Source organism: Trichomonas vaginalis, chromosome V (genome assembly GCF_026262505.1).
Source record: "Trichomonas vaginalis G3 chromosome V, whole genome shotgun sequence".
In the NCBI taxonomy this organism is placed as follows: Eukaryota; Parabasalia; order Trichomonadida; family Trichomonadidae; genus Trichomonas; species Trichomonas vaginalis.
In genome coordinates this window covers 8597976-8611299 of record NC_067207.1, presented here as the reverse complement: position 1 = coordinate 8611299, position 13324 = coordinate 8597976, and the positions used below count along the sequence as shown (strand labels likewise).

The 13324-nt window shown below is 38.6% G+C and overlaps 1 protein-coding gene across 1 annotated transcript; it reads right to left on the bottom strand.

Annotated features, from left to right (window-relative positions):
- Positions 1-126: 126 nt before the first annotated feature.
- On the bottom strand, positions 127-12126 carry TVAGG3_0301280 (dynein heavy chain family protein family; the record flags this gene model as incomplete). Its single annotated transcript, XM_001308687.2, has 1 exon — positions 127-12126. The coding sequence occupies one exon, from the start codon at positions 12124-12126 to the stop codon at positions 127-129; it is 12000 nt and encodes a 3999-aa protein (XP_001308688.2).
- Between the last annotated feature and the right edge of the window lie 1198 nt (positions 12127-13324).

Genomic DNA, 13324 nt, shown 5'->3' with positions numbered 1-13324 from the left:
AAATTATTTATCACAAAGAATACAAAATTGGCAAAAGTGAAAGAATTTGAGCAGAGATTTGTATATATTGAAGTTTTAATATTATAAAAGTTTTTATTTCAAATATTCATATAAAAAATAATAAAATTAATTACTTCCAATAATGAAAGCAGTACCTGCGAATGAGAATACCTTGGAAGCATCCTTTGATGTGATTTCGCTGCATGGAGCAGGAACAGTAACAATGAACTTTTCTCTGTTTGAATTCGAGTAGAGTGGAATCATTGCGATGCCATCATTCTTGCGCTCTTTCTCCCACGAGAATGAGCACTTTGAGCACTTGACGAGAACTTGTTCGTCCTTTGTCATTGGCGCTATCTTCAGTCCCTGGAAAACAGCGCCTTGCAAAGCGAGATCTGTTACATAAATCGCTCTCTCTTTAGATTCAGAGAAAGAGAAAGTGAGCTTCAAATCAACCATTGGAGTTCCGGTTTCTCTTGCTGTTTGTTGTCTGAGTGCATCTAAAAGAGCTGTTGGTCTCAAAACAGCTCCCAACTCAATTCCTTTGCTTACCATTGAAGGATCAGCTGCAAGAGCATCGATGTATTCGACCTTTCTTGCAACTTCTTGAAGCCATTCCGATGCAACAGAAGGTCCTTCTGCGATATCAGACCACGCGTCAGGAACTTCTCCTGCGATCAAAGAACGTCCTAATGACTGCAACTGATGAGACAAAGTGTCTCCATGGTTCAAGAAACCATCGACCATCTTGAAGTACTCCTCAAGATCGTCAACCAATTGATGGATGACGCAGCACTGTGAATAAAGAGCTGCTGCCATCGGAGTGTCATCAAATGGAGAGTTCTGGCGTTGAACAGTCATGTTTGGATATTTGCGGCGCAAATCTTGCCATCTCTGGAGAAGAGGAGTGAATTTGTCAATCCATTGTGCTCTGCTGATACTTCCTGAGTCAGAGACAATTGATGACAATCTTCTGAGAGATGTAATTGTTTCGTTCATTTGTGAAATTGCAACTGTTTTAGTTGCGTTTGGAGGTAACATGAACAATGATGGATCATCTCTTTCTGTCATCCTCTCGACGTATTTCATTACGTTGCTCATTTGTGCGTTGTTATCTAATCTGAGTGGGTTCTTCTTGTCATTCAAGAACTCTTGCAAATACAATGACAAAACGTTGAAATCGAAATCATTGTCAACGCGGCCACCGTAAACAGCCAAACAAAGCAAACCTCTGATGTATTCAAGTGCCTCTGCATCAGCTTCCTTTGTCTTCTGGATGATCTGCATTGCGCAACTGAAATCTGCTGTTGAGAACTCGTAGAACTTTGTCCAGCCTTGTGGAATGTAAGTTCTTCTTTCCTGGATGATTGAGTGGAAATAAGCAACAGCGGCAGCAAGTTTCAACTGTTGTGGCTGCATTGATTTAGTGTCAATTTGTGCAATTGTTCTTGTGAGATTTGCTTTGACACCTGGAGGAGCTTCAACAGCAACTTTGATTGAGTTTGCAAGCAACAAAGGTGGGAATGATCTGTGGGGTTCTGTTGTGAAGAATACTCTGAATCCTTCCTTCTTCGTCTGGAGAGAAGCGATTTCTTTCTCAAGTCTTGCGACTAAAGAAATAGAAAGATGAGTGTTCTTTAACATGAACCATGTTCCTTCTTCCGCGCATTTCTTCAGTTTGGCAACTGTTGCATCTGGTGTATCAGAGCCGACAGCAACTTCCGTCAATGAAACATTGGCTCTCTTTGCAACAGAAACAACTTCATGAGATGGATCAGCACCAGGAGAAGTGATGAAAATCATTGGTAATCCTGTCTTGTCGCTGACAATTTGGTTGTATTCAAATGGAACAGAGAATTGGCCTAAACCAAGAGCTTCTGTAACGAAAGCTTGTATTGCTGCAACTAATCTATGTGGAACTAACATTCCTACAATTAATAATTGAGCGAAAGGAGTCAAGCCACGTTTAGAAACTTGTTGTCCGTCAATGATTGGCAAGTTTTCTTCTGGATGGCTTTGTTTGAGCCAATCTGCCCAAACATCGCCAGCTGTTGGATCTCTCATCTTCAATGTCTGAACTAATTCTGGCATTGCTTTAGCGAATCCACAGAAAGCCTGTCTTCTTGTTTCTGGAACCCAAGAAGGAGCATCTCCAGTAGAAACAGGGGAATTGATTAAGAACTGGTATTGTGTTGCATCAACCAAGTTCTTGTAGCAGGAAGCAACGATGTGCAATGCTGCGGCTGTTCTGTATTTATTGAACATCGAATTAGAAACGTGTCTGAAGATAATTCTGACGAGTTCTGATTCGAATTTAAGTGTTCTATGAACACCATTTGCATTGACTTTTGCATCGAAGATTGATGTGAACAAAGTCATGAAGAGAGTGGAAGAGAATCTGTACATGTGATCCAATTTACTTAATCCATCAATTGCGAAGAACAAAGAAGCACCGAGTTGTGCCAATGATCTGTAAGTATTTGCCTTTTCTTCCAATTTCTTTGACAATGACTCGATCTTTTCAAGGGATTCTGCAACAGCAGCTGCTTGTTCTTTAGTCTTGTTGAGTGTTTCAATCAAAGAAGTGTTCTGAAGGATGTTTCCACTGTCTGCTTCGACCAATGTCTTCAACAATGTGACTTCTAAGTCAGACAATGTTGCCTTCATCTCTTCTTCGTTCGCAATGTACTTAGATCTTTCTGCTTGGATCTCTGGCTGCTCTCTTTCCAATGTGAGACTCAACAATGTTGATTCTAAGCCAGCTCTTGTGACAGAGAAGTTGACAACTGCGACGTGAGCAGCAGCTGTTGGATGTAACTGTGGTTGTGGCTCACGAGTCAACAAGTACAAAGTGAACTTCTCGTTGTAATCGATTTCACGATCACCAACTTTGATGGCTGGTCTTGATCCGCTGAAAATAAGGTCTTTTCTGATCAAAGGAATCAAAATTGCATCGATGGAATCGATTTCTGTGATGATCAATGTTTTTCCGAATCTCACAGCCAAAGCTAATTCACTTGCAAATCTTTCATGTCCACGAGGAAGAACTGTTGGCTGTCCGCCGTTCTTCTGGATGTTGTTTACAAGCCAATCTAATGCTTTGTTCGTTGGATCAATGATTAATGGAACTGTTACAGCATTTGTGATGATAACAGCGTTTTCAAGAGAAAGAGCATCACCTGACAAAGAGCCTCTCAATGCCATCAATTCGCTTTCTGTGTACATGAACTTGCCCATGTTGAATGTTGCATCTGGAGCTTGTTTGGCGATTGGTAACCATAATGAGACCATCTTCTTTCTCTCATCTTCTGGGAATGGTCCGCAGAATGTTCCAACAGCGGCTGCAAGTAAAACTTCTTTAGGAAGGGAAGTCAACATTGCAGAAATTTGGTTTCTCTGTGTGTCCCATCTTGTTCTTTCGTCTTTGAGCTTGGAGAAGAGCTGCTCAGCGTCATGAAGATTCTGTTCTGCCAGAGATACTTCATTCTTAAGTTGCTGAGCTTCTTTCGTTGTGATTCTGAATTGTTCTTGGAATTCTGCAACTTGTTTGTCGACTTTAGCTTTCTTGTCTTGTAATTCTTTGAGAGTTAACCTCTTCTTCTGGATTTCGGAAGCGTATTGTTCATTCTTCTGTCTGAGAGGTTCAACCTTCTCCAAAACAGAGAAGAATCTAACGTTTGCTTTAACCCATTGTGCCAAAGGAGCGACGGCTTGTGAAGCTTTTCTAATTGTTGCGTCTTCAAAGAACATTCCTTTCTGTTTCAAGTGCCTTGCAACGTTGTTGATGATTTCTGGTGTCAATGATTTTGCATCGAACTTCATGATTCTGTTTGTGAAGTTATCAGAACCCATGATCTTCTTGATTGATGCCCATGACAACTCATTTTCACCTAGCATCATCAAAACACCAGACATAACTTCGCTGATGGCTTGTGGTGGTTTAGCGAGAGCTCTGACTTCAGCAAGATGTTCTCTTCTGATCTTTCCTACGGCTTCAAGAGCTGCATCGATTTCTGGCTGAATTGTTCCGAGTTCTGCTTCGATCTTTGTTTGTTCTGACTGAAGGAATTTCTCTTCTTCACTCAATGTTCCCTGCATCTTTTCGATCTTTGTTTGTTGAGAAGAGCATTCAGCGACAGCCTTCTTGATTCTTTCCATTGCGTCGTTTGCATCTTTCTCTTTGCCTGACAAAACAGTCTTCTTCGCCTGAATTTCGCCGGACAAAGTATCGACAGTTTTAGCTGCCTCGTTGAGTTTGGCCAAACCAATGTCCAATCTGCCTTTCTTCTCAGCCAATTCCTTCTGTTTCTTGTTGAACAAATTCAAGTAAAGTCTGAGGAATTCGCTGTATTTGATTGGTGCTTCTTTGACAGCTTGGAATGTTGAAGCAAACATTGGATTCAACTTGGTCAAATTGTCTGAATTCAATGCTGAATCTCCTTCTTGCAACAAGATTTGGCGTGGAATTGTCATCAATGATTGTTGAGATAATTCTGTTGCCCAAATGATTGATGCATCGGAAACAAATGATGGTGCGAAATTGAAGAAAGATCTGAATGCTGAATGTTCTGGATTAAGAACAATAACAACATGAATCAATCTTCTTACTTTGGCGCAATAGAATTCTTGTGGTGTCATGTTTGTGTTCGATTCTCTAAGTTCTCCTTGAATAGAAGCAACCAATGAATCGAATTCTGTCTGTGAGAATAAACCACCGACTTCTCCTGAAGCCATCAAAGAATTCAATGCATCCAAAATTGCGTTATCAACAAACATGAAATCTTCCATCAACAAAACAACTTCTTCATCTTTTCCTGTAACTTTTGGTATCAAATCTTTAAGGAATGCCATAAATGTAGCATTAGAAAAGTCAGCGAGCATTGGTGGTGAATAGATTTCGATACCATTAGAATGGCAAATAACTCTTAATATTTCTGTGAAGAACAAACCAGGAACGGTGATTGCAACAATGTTTGATGATGGCATAGCGATTGTTGCTGTTAAAACATTGGCAAGCCATTCTGTGTCTTGCATTCTGAAGATGTCCAAATGACCCATTTCTCTTTCGTAAGAAACAATCAATTTCTGGAAAGCTTCTTGAGCTGTTTGTCTTTCCATTTGAACTAGATACAAAGGAGCTTTGTCATTTGTATCGATTTGATAGTTGCAATACTCGAAATCTGTTTCTTCGAATATTGGTAGATTGTCTCTAAAGATCTGTTTGATTTCTTTGATCATTCTTGTTCTGTCACTCAAACTAGACAATCTATTTGCGAAGTGTTTGATACCTTCATAGATTATGATGTTTGGAGTGAAAGTATTCGAGTTGTGGATGTATCTTTGAAGCTGGACAACCCATCGTGTGATGTCTCTGTAAGTGAAATCGTAATGTGGATATTCATCAATTGAAAATCCAGTTGAGAACTTCTGAAAAACTCTGACCATTGCAGCAGCAACTGCTTGGACTTTGGAGTTATCGTTGTAGTCTGTCTTCTTGAGAATTTCTGTGAGATAATGGGAATAAATGACCTGTAATTGTGATGCTTCTGTGTTGTGCATCGCTGCAATTCTGATGATTGATGTGAAACGAGGTGAAATTGGTCTCTTTTCCGCAGATGACATTGAGAAGACAAATTGGATTCTTTCCAATGTGATCCACTGGAGTTCTTCGTTGTAGAAACCTCCATGTGTTAAGATCTGTTGCATGAATGAAACTAATTGAACTGTTCCCCATTTATCTGGTCTTGGCAAATCGAAATTCTTGAAGAAAACTAAAGCTTTCTCTGTGTTTCTTGGTCTTAAAACTTGTCCAGAAGCTGTTGATGCAATTGTACATTGCTGCATCAATTTTGTCATCAAACTTGCTGCATCTGTTTGTGCGGAACAGTTCAAAACAATGGTTGTTGTTGATGGCAACAACTTGAAAAGATGTGTCAAAACCGTTGTCTTTCCACTTCCTCTTGGTCCGACCAACATCATTGGCTGTCCTGTTTCGATCCAGTTCTTTATTGTGTGGATAGTTCTTTGTACTTCTGTTGTTGAAACTAATGGCAAACTGGATGAATCGATGGCAGGAACTGTTGGTGGAGCAGGATGGAAATCGAATAACTGTAATGTTGAGCCATTCCAGTATTGATCTAAAATGTTTGCTGGATCAATACCTGTTGTACTCAATCCCAATTGATTTGCCCATTTATAGATATCTGCTGCGAATGCTGGTTGTTCTTGTGGTGGTAAAATGCAGACAGAACCTCTAATAAGGGCGTTGATGAACTCAGAATCAGAATTTCCTGAAATCAAATTGAGATGTGACAAAACGGTTGTTGTCAAACCAAATGTTGTTGATCCGATGACGAAAGAGTTCGATTTCTTTACGAGAGCATCAATTGTTCTGTAGAACAACTGCTCCATGAGATAAGGAACTCTTGAATCTTTTGGCCATTTGTTGACCCAAGCCGTGCAAACATTTTCAACAGTCAAATCTTCAGGAGCCAACAAAATAACAGCCATTCTTGAAACTGTAGCTGGAGAAGCGTGTTCAAGGGAATGTGATTCGAACACGAAATTGACTTTAGAATCGAATTGGATACGTTCACCATTTGGTAATGTCAACAACCTGTTATCATCGAGAACTGAGTTTAATGATTCAATCCATTCTGGGTCGATATCACCATCGCAAACAATCCATGTTCTGTTTGATGATGCAACAGCTCTTCTTGCTGCTCTTGTTAATACACCATCAAACCATTCACGAGTATCGTAATCGACTCTGCCTAACAATCTCTGTCTTGGCATTGACTTTGGATTCATAACTTCGATATCGACTTTGACACCGATTTTATCCAATGTCTTTTGTAACAAAGTCCATAATGTTGTCTTTCCACAACCACTTGGACCTGTTAAAACGACTCCAGTTCTTTGGTTGATTGATTCCCACATCTGAAGCATCTTGTCAACTTGGTGTGGTAACTCGACAATCTTCATCTCTTTGATGACTTCGCTTGCAGCTGTTCTCAACTCGAATTCTTCGACTTTGTTGATTTGAACATTCGGGAAAACATCGGAAATAATCTGTTCAAAAGCAACTCTGTCTGCAAATGTTAATTTAGACAATGTGGAAACTCTCAATGCCTTAACTAACAATGCTGGTTCATCGACATCTCCGTCCATGTTGTTCATCCACTGTTCTGCAGTACTTAAGATGGATTTAAGGGAACGAAGACCCCAATCGTAGTGGATTTCTGGAGACAACAATTGTTTGCAGAGAGCGAAAACCAAAACAATTTGTTTGGAAAGAGCTCTTGCGCACTTGAATCCTTGTGAATACATAAGGACTTCAGCGATAAGTTCGTTATCTGGTGCGGACATAGCTACAGCTCTGAACAAAGCAGTTAAGTTTGAAGGTAACTTGGAACGGCCTCCGTAACCTTTTCCTGCTGGGTTCAATGTGACATAAATACCGGCATTTGGATTGACATTGATGTTTCTGCCGAGCAATTCGACATTTGATGCTTTGTTGAGAATGGCTGTCTGAATGACTTGGATCTGTTGTGAAAGAGCGGAAAGAACTTCTTCATCGAGACGGTTGAATTCATCGAAACAACCCCAGGCACCTCCCATGACTAAGCCTGTGAAAATTCTGCACATTGATTGGACATCAATTGCTTCGTCGCAATTGAAAACGAGAACTTGTCTTCCGAGTGCTTGGCCGAGAGCTTTAACTGATTCTGTCTTTCCTGTACCTGCTGGACCGTATGGATTGCCACCGTAACCTAATGAAATACCTTCGCAAAGTGTCAAATAACATTTGGCTGTCAGATTTGTGTAAACCAAACGTTGTGGATTTCCTTGGTATTCGTAACCGTAAGGAATGACGCTATCACCCATTTCTGCGTAGCAAATTCCACTCCTGAAGTAGAACCTTAACTGTTTCTTCCAGTTCCACATTCCTGGGTTTCTCAAATCATCAACAACTTGTCTGAATCTGACAAATTCGATGATTAATGATCTTGCAGTGTATCTCTGTAATTCATCTTGTGTGTCGCAAGAAACTAAATCCATCAAAGTGTCTTCGACGTATTTAGATAATTTATCAACATCTTTGACTTTTTCAACCATCGCAGTGAATCTGATTTGATGGTAAAGTAAAGTGAGTTGTGATGGATATTTGAAGTAATCTTTATTTGGCTTTGTCTTGATCATTTCAGTCAAAATTGCTTTGAGAGTGTCTGATACTTCATTTGATAATGTCATCAGCCATTCTTCAACAGGGCCTTGGCAAATGATTGGATTCTTCAAATCAACTCTTTCGCCTAAGGAAGAGCAAACAGCGATGATTTTTGTGTTTGAACCATCAAAAACAACGGAATGAACACCTTGGAAGAGTTTCTTAAGATGTGCTTGGATGATTATTGCATCTTCTGATGCTTGGCCGATGATTTCAAGAAGATCTTCATCACCAATGAAATAGAATCTTGAAAAGTTGTCTCTTTTATGTTCCAAGAAGACATTTAAGACTCTGTTCAATGCATCTAATTTCTGTAAGATCTTTTCAAGTTGATCTGGATTGAGATCGGCAGCTGCAGCAGCTCTATTTGCATCTTTGAGTCTTCTCATGATATCTCTGAACTCTTTATCAACGACTTCAAAGGAATCTTGGTGTTCTGGAAGAGCTTTCTTTACGAAAACTGGTTCTAAATGGAGCCATCTTCTTTGGATTTCATTCAACAGTCTTAATGATGTTGACAAAGCAACAGACTTCTTATCCCATAAGTCAACATCTGACTGGAATGCTTTGACGTACTGTGAATCCTTCAAAGAACCAATCAATGACTGTTTATCTGCCAAATCTGACAAAATTTGTTTCCATCCTTGAACGATAAATGTCGTTCTTTGAGCGAAAGTATGTTCGAACCATTGGAAGTTTGTTGTTGAGAACCAAGATCTGACTTCTTCAAGAGATGTTCTGATTGTGTTTTCGCCTCTTGCGCGTTCAGCGAGTTCCTTAATTTGTTTGATATTCGATTGAATTTGGTCACCAACTTCGATTATGTCTCCTAACAACAAATCTTGAGCTGTTTGGTTCGGAGGAAGAGAGACCATTCTGAAGAAAACTGCCCAGTGTTGGTCAGTCCAGTCATCACCTCTTGCGTATTTAAGGAATGGGTAAATAGACTTGTAATGCTTCACTTTTTCATCGATGTAAAGTGCAGCATCAGAAGTATATTCCAATTGAGTGATTTTCTGGGACCATTGGTTCAAGAAATCTTCGACATGGAAGAGTTTTGCAGAAGCTTCAGACCACTTTTGAGAAGCGATTTCTGTATAAGTATCTCTCCATTCAATGAGCAAATCAATGGCTTGTTCTTGCTGCTTGAATTCCTTATCGAATTCCTCGAGTTCTTCTATTTGAACGTTTTCATCGAAATCAGCCAAAGGTTTCGCGAGTTTATCATATTTCTCGTGAAGTTGCTGTGCTTGTTCATTGAACTGCTTAAGAGTTTGTGGGATAGAAACAACAACAGAGTCATCATCCATATCGACATTGTGTGGTTTCATTTCATCCCATCTCAATTTGAAGTTGTGGATCTCAATCTTTAACTGTGCAAATTCATCTCTCATCTTGTTCTTAACGTTCTCGAATTGAGAAGCAACGTTTGCATCGAATGATTCCATCTTTTCTGTCAGTTCTTTCCATTGTTGTCTCAATTTGTTGAACTCTGTTGTTTCTTCGTCAATTGATTCTCTCATCTTCAACAAATTGACCTTTTCTTCAAGACTTGTAAATGTCATTTCAGTGTCAACTTTGTTTCTCGCGAGTTCTGTGAATTTCGAACGAGATTCTGCAATGGCTTCCGCTGTATCAAAGTTGCCTGTAACTAATGACATTCCATCTTTTACGAAGGCTTCAACACGCTCAAATTCATCACGTAATGTCTTTCTTAACGCAACAAATAAGGTGCTCTGGAACTGGGAAACAAGACGCCTGAATCCTTCTTTGGCCTGTGTGTTATCAATTTTGAAACAGCCGATAACGGTTGTATCCTCAATTTTGTTGATGGATTCTTTTCTTGTTGGGATTAAATTGATGTTGGATTTCCAATCACTTGCAAGCTCTATGATTGTCTCGCAGCGCTTTTGGGCTTCATCCATGTTTTGGGCCAAAACTTCCCATTCTTTGAAAGAATTTTGGTGTTCGATGAACTTACGGATGTTTGTTTCGCCTTTTTCATATACGTAGAGGATAACATCGGAGGCTTGAGCAGAAATTGGAGCGAAAAATGAGGAATCATTTGAGATACCTTTGAATGTCCTTGGAAAAGCAAAAATATCGCTGACATTCTGGTAGTACATCCTTCTGACCTCTTGGATTGTTGGTCTAAACTGTGTTCTTCCGTCAGCAAATATTAAAGATACATCAATCTGAGCTGTTCGCTCTGAAATAGAAAGAAGCGAAGATCTGAATTGGTATCTAAGAGCTTTGTAGATTTGTGAGTCAAGATGTAATGTCCAAAACTGAGAATTTTGGAAACCTTTTTCTACGCATGATTTAACGATCTGTCTCATCTCTTGTACTGATTGTGTCCATTTATGGCGCTTATCGATAAGGTCTACATCGAATAATTCTTTAATCTTTTTCTGTATTGTTGTATTTTCTGCAGAAATTTGTGAATTTTGAGACATAATGTTGGATAACGAGAGTTGTAGAGCTGAAAGCATCTTAGGAGCTGATGTAGAATTTAAGGATTTGACACTTTTAACTAATTTTTCGAATTCAGTTGCAGGTTGGAGCAGCATTGGCCTCTGATACTTGATGATTCTATCAGCCATGTTATTGTAGAACATAGAAACTCTCTGCATTACGAGGGCTTGTTTGTATAATGGTTCTGCTCTTTGAACAAGTTCGGAAATTTTAGGTGGTAATGTGATTTTAACAGCTTGTAATTGATTTGCTTCCTGAAGGAATTGGAAAAGATCATCAGTAAACTTAACTTCGAGATTTCCTCCAGTATTAGCGCCAAAATCAACGAGACTTCCATCTTCTGGGACTCTTAATGAAGAGGAAATCCTTGTCTTGATCTGGTTAACCCATAAATTCCACATATTTTGGGAGAAATTCTTAAGTTCATCATTAATTGTATTTAACTCTGTTGATAAGCTGCCAGAGTCTGGTAAACTGCCAACAAATTTCATATATCCTTGAATAATAACTTTCTTTTGCTGATACCAAATTAAATTATTGACTGAAGTATCATTTGAGCGTTTCTTGCCAATATCGTTAAGTATTTTCTGTGCGCGAGTTGAAATATAGTTTGATGCCTGTGAAAATTCGTGGCCAAGCTCTTGAATAGCGCTTGGTCTTGTTAATAAAGCGGAATGATCCTTAAAAATCTGAAGAATAACCTCAGGTGATGACGCAGAGTCCATCAACTGCGTATGTAATTTCGAAGCTGCGCATTTTTCTGCTTGTACTAAACGAGAAGCGAATAATTTGTATTGGGCTTCCCAAATTCTATTGGGAATGCTTAGCATTTTCGTAGGTATTAAGGAAGATGCTGAGTTAACGATCGATGAGAAGTGTAATGCATCTTGCTCATCTGCGTCTAAAAGCCCAGAAAGGTCGTTAATTATTCTTACGACTTCATCCTTGAATTTAGCAATTAATGTATCAAGGGCATACATCTGCTTTGGAGTATACTTATCCATATTCCAAGGTTTAGAAGTATGCGTATTTGGCGATGTAACGCGTTCTATTGATTGAATGTAAGATTGAACAAACGATCTAATCTTCTTCAAGATGCCCTTTTTCATTGATACTATTTCAAGTTGATCGAAAATGCGATCAATTGTGTTGATAATGACTTTATCCATCAACATTGTCATACGGACGAATGTTTTCTGGTCAATTTCTGTAAGTTCTGAGTCTTCCCACAGATTTGAGAGGTTATCTGAGAGATTATCAACACAAATTGATATATCTGTAATATGATTTGCATCATATGAGTTCATTTTCGATATTTCTTCATCAATTTGGCTAAATAAATCCATTAATGCGTCGTTATTTTCGACCGACTGGATTAAAGCGCTGTCCCTTCCAAAGGCGCGCTTCCACTCGAACGAACTCATAAATTTTAAACAGGCAAAAAACGTGACAACAAAATCTCGTTTTATATTGTTTACATTGCGAATATTACACTGTTAACTAAAATGGACTACCTGGGCAGTATCCAATCTAATGCAAAAAAAAAAAAAAAAAAAAAAAAAAAAAAAAGGTAGTGGGGCTTCCAGGCACTTCGTGCCTTCTAGCCCTGAAGATGTTTAGTATAAATGAAGTCTTGACAAAACATTTACGAAGAAGTCTTGACAAAGTCTTTACGAAGAAGTCTTGACAAAACATTTACGAAGAAGTCTTGACAAAACATATACGAAGAAGTCTCAACAAAGTCTTTATGAAGAAGTCTTGACAAAGTCTTTACGAAGAAGTCTTGACAAAACATAGACAAGAAAGTTCATGAGTGTAAATGACCCAAAAATATATTTTAGGGTAGAAGGGTATATCTAACCTCTTTTCTAACCTCTTTTCTACCCTCTTGAATTTTCATGAAATTTACACCAAAAATATATTTTAGGGTAGAAGGGTATATCTAACCTCTTTTCTAACCTCTTTTCTACCCTCTTGAATTTTCATGAAATTTACACCAAAAATATACTACTAGGGTCATTTACGAAGAAATCTCAACAAAGTCTTTACGAAGAAATCTCAACAAAGTCTTTACGAAGAAGTCTCAACAAAGTCTTTACGAAGAAGTCTTAACAAAGTCTTTACGAAGAAGTCTCAACAAAGTCTTTACGAAGAAATTCATGAAAATTCAAGAGGGTAGAAATGAGGTTAGAAAAGAGGTTAGATATACCCTTCTACCCTAAAATATATTTTTGGGTCATTTACACTCATTTACGAAGAAATCTCAACAAAGTCTTTACGAAGAAGTCACAATAAAACATCTGTCAAAAACCGCTTTTCTGTCACTTTTCAGGAAAAAACATTTTTATTATTATATATAAATGAATTTTACAAAACCACCGTTACCGTTCTTTGGAAATAAGAGTAAATGTAAAGATATTATATTGAGAGAACTTAAGAAACTACCGAATGGTCTAACATTTGTAGATTTGTTCGGTGGAAGTTTCTATATATCTCATTTGTGCCATACTGTATTTCCTGACTCAAAGATTATATGCAATGACTTCGACAACTATATGGACCGTCTCAAACATATACCAGACACAAACAAAATATTGAGTGAGTTGAAAGAAAAGATACCTA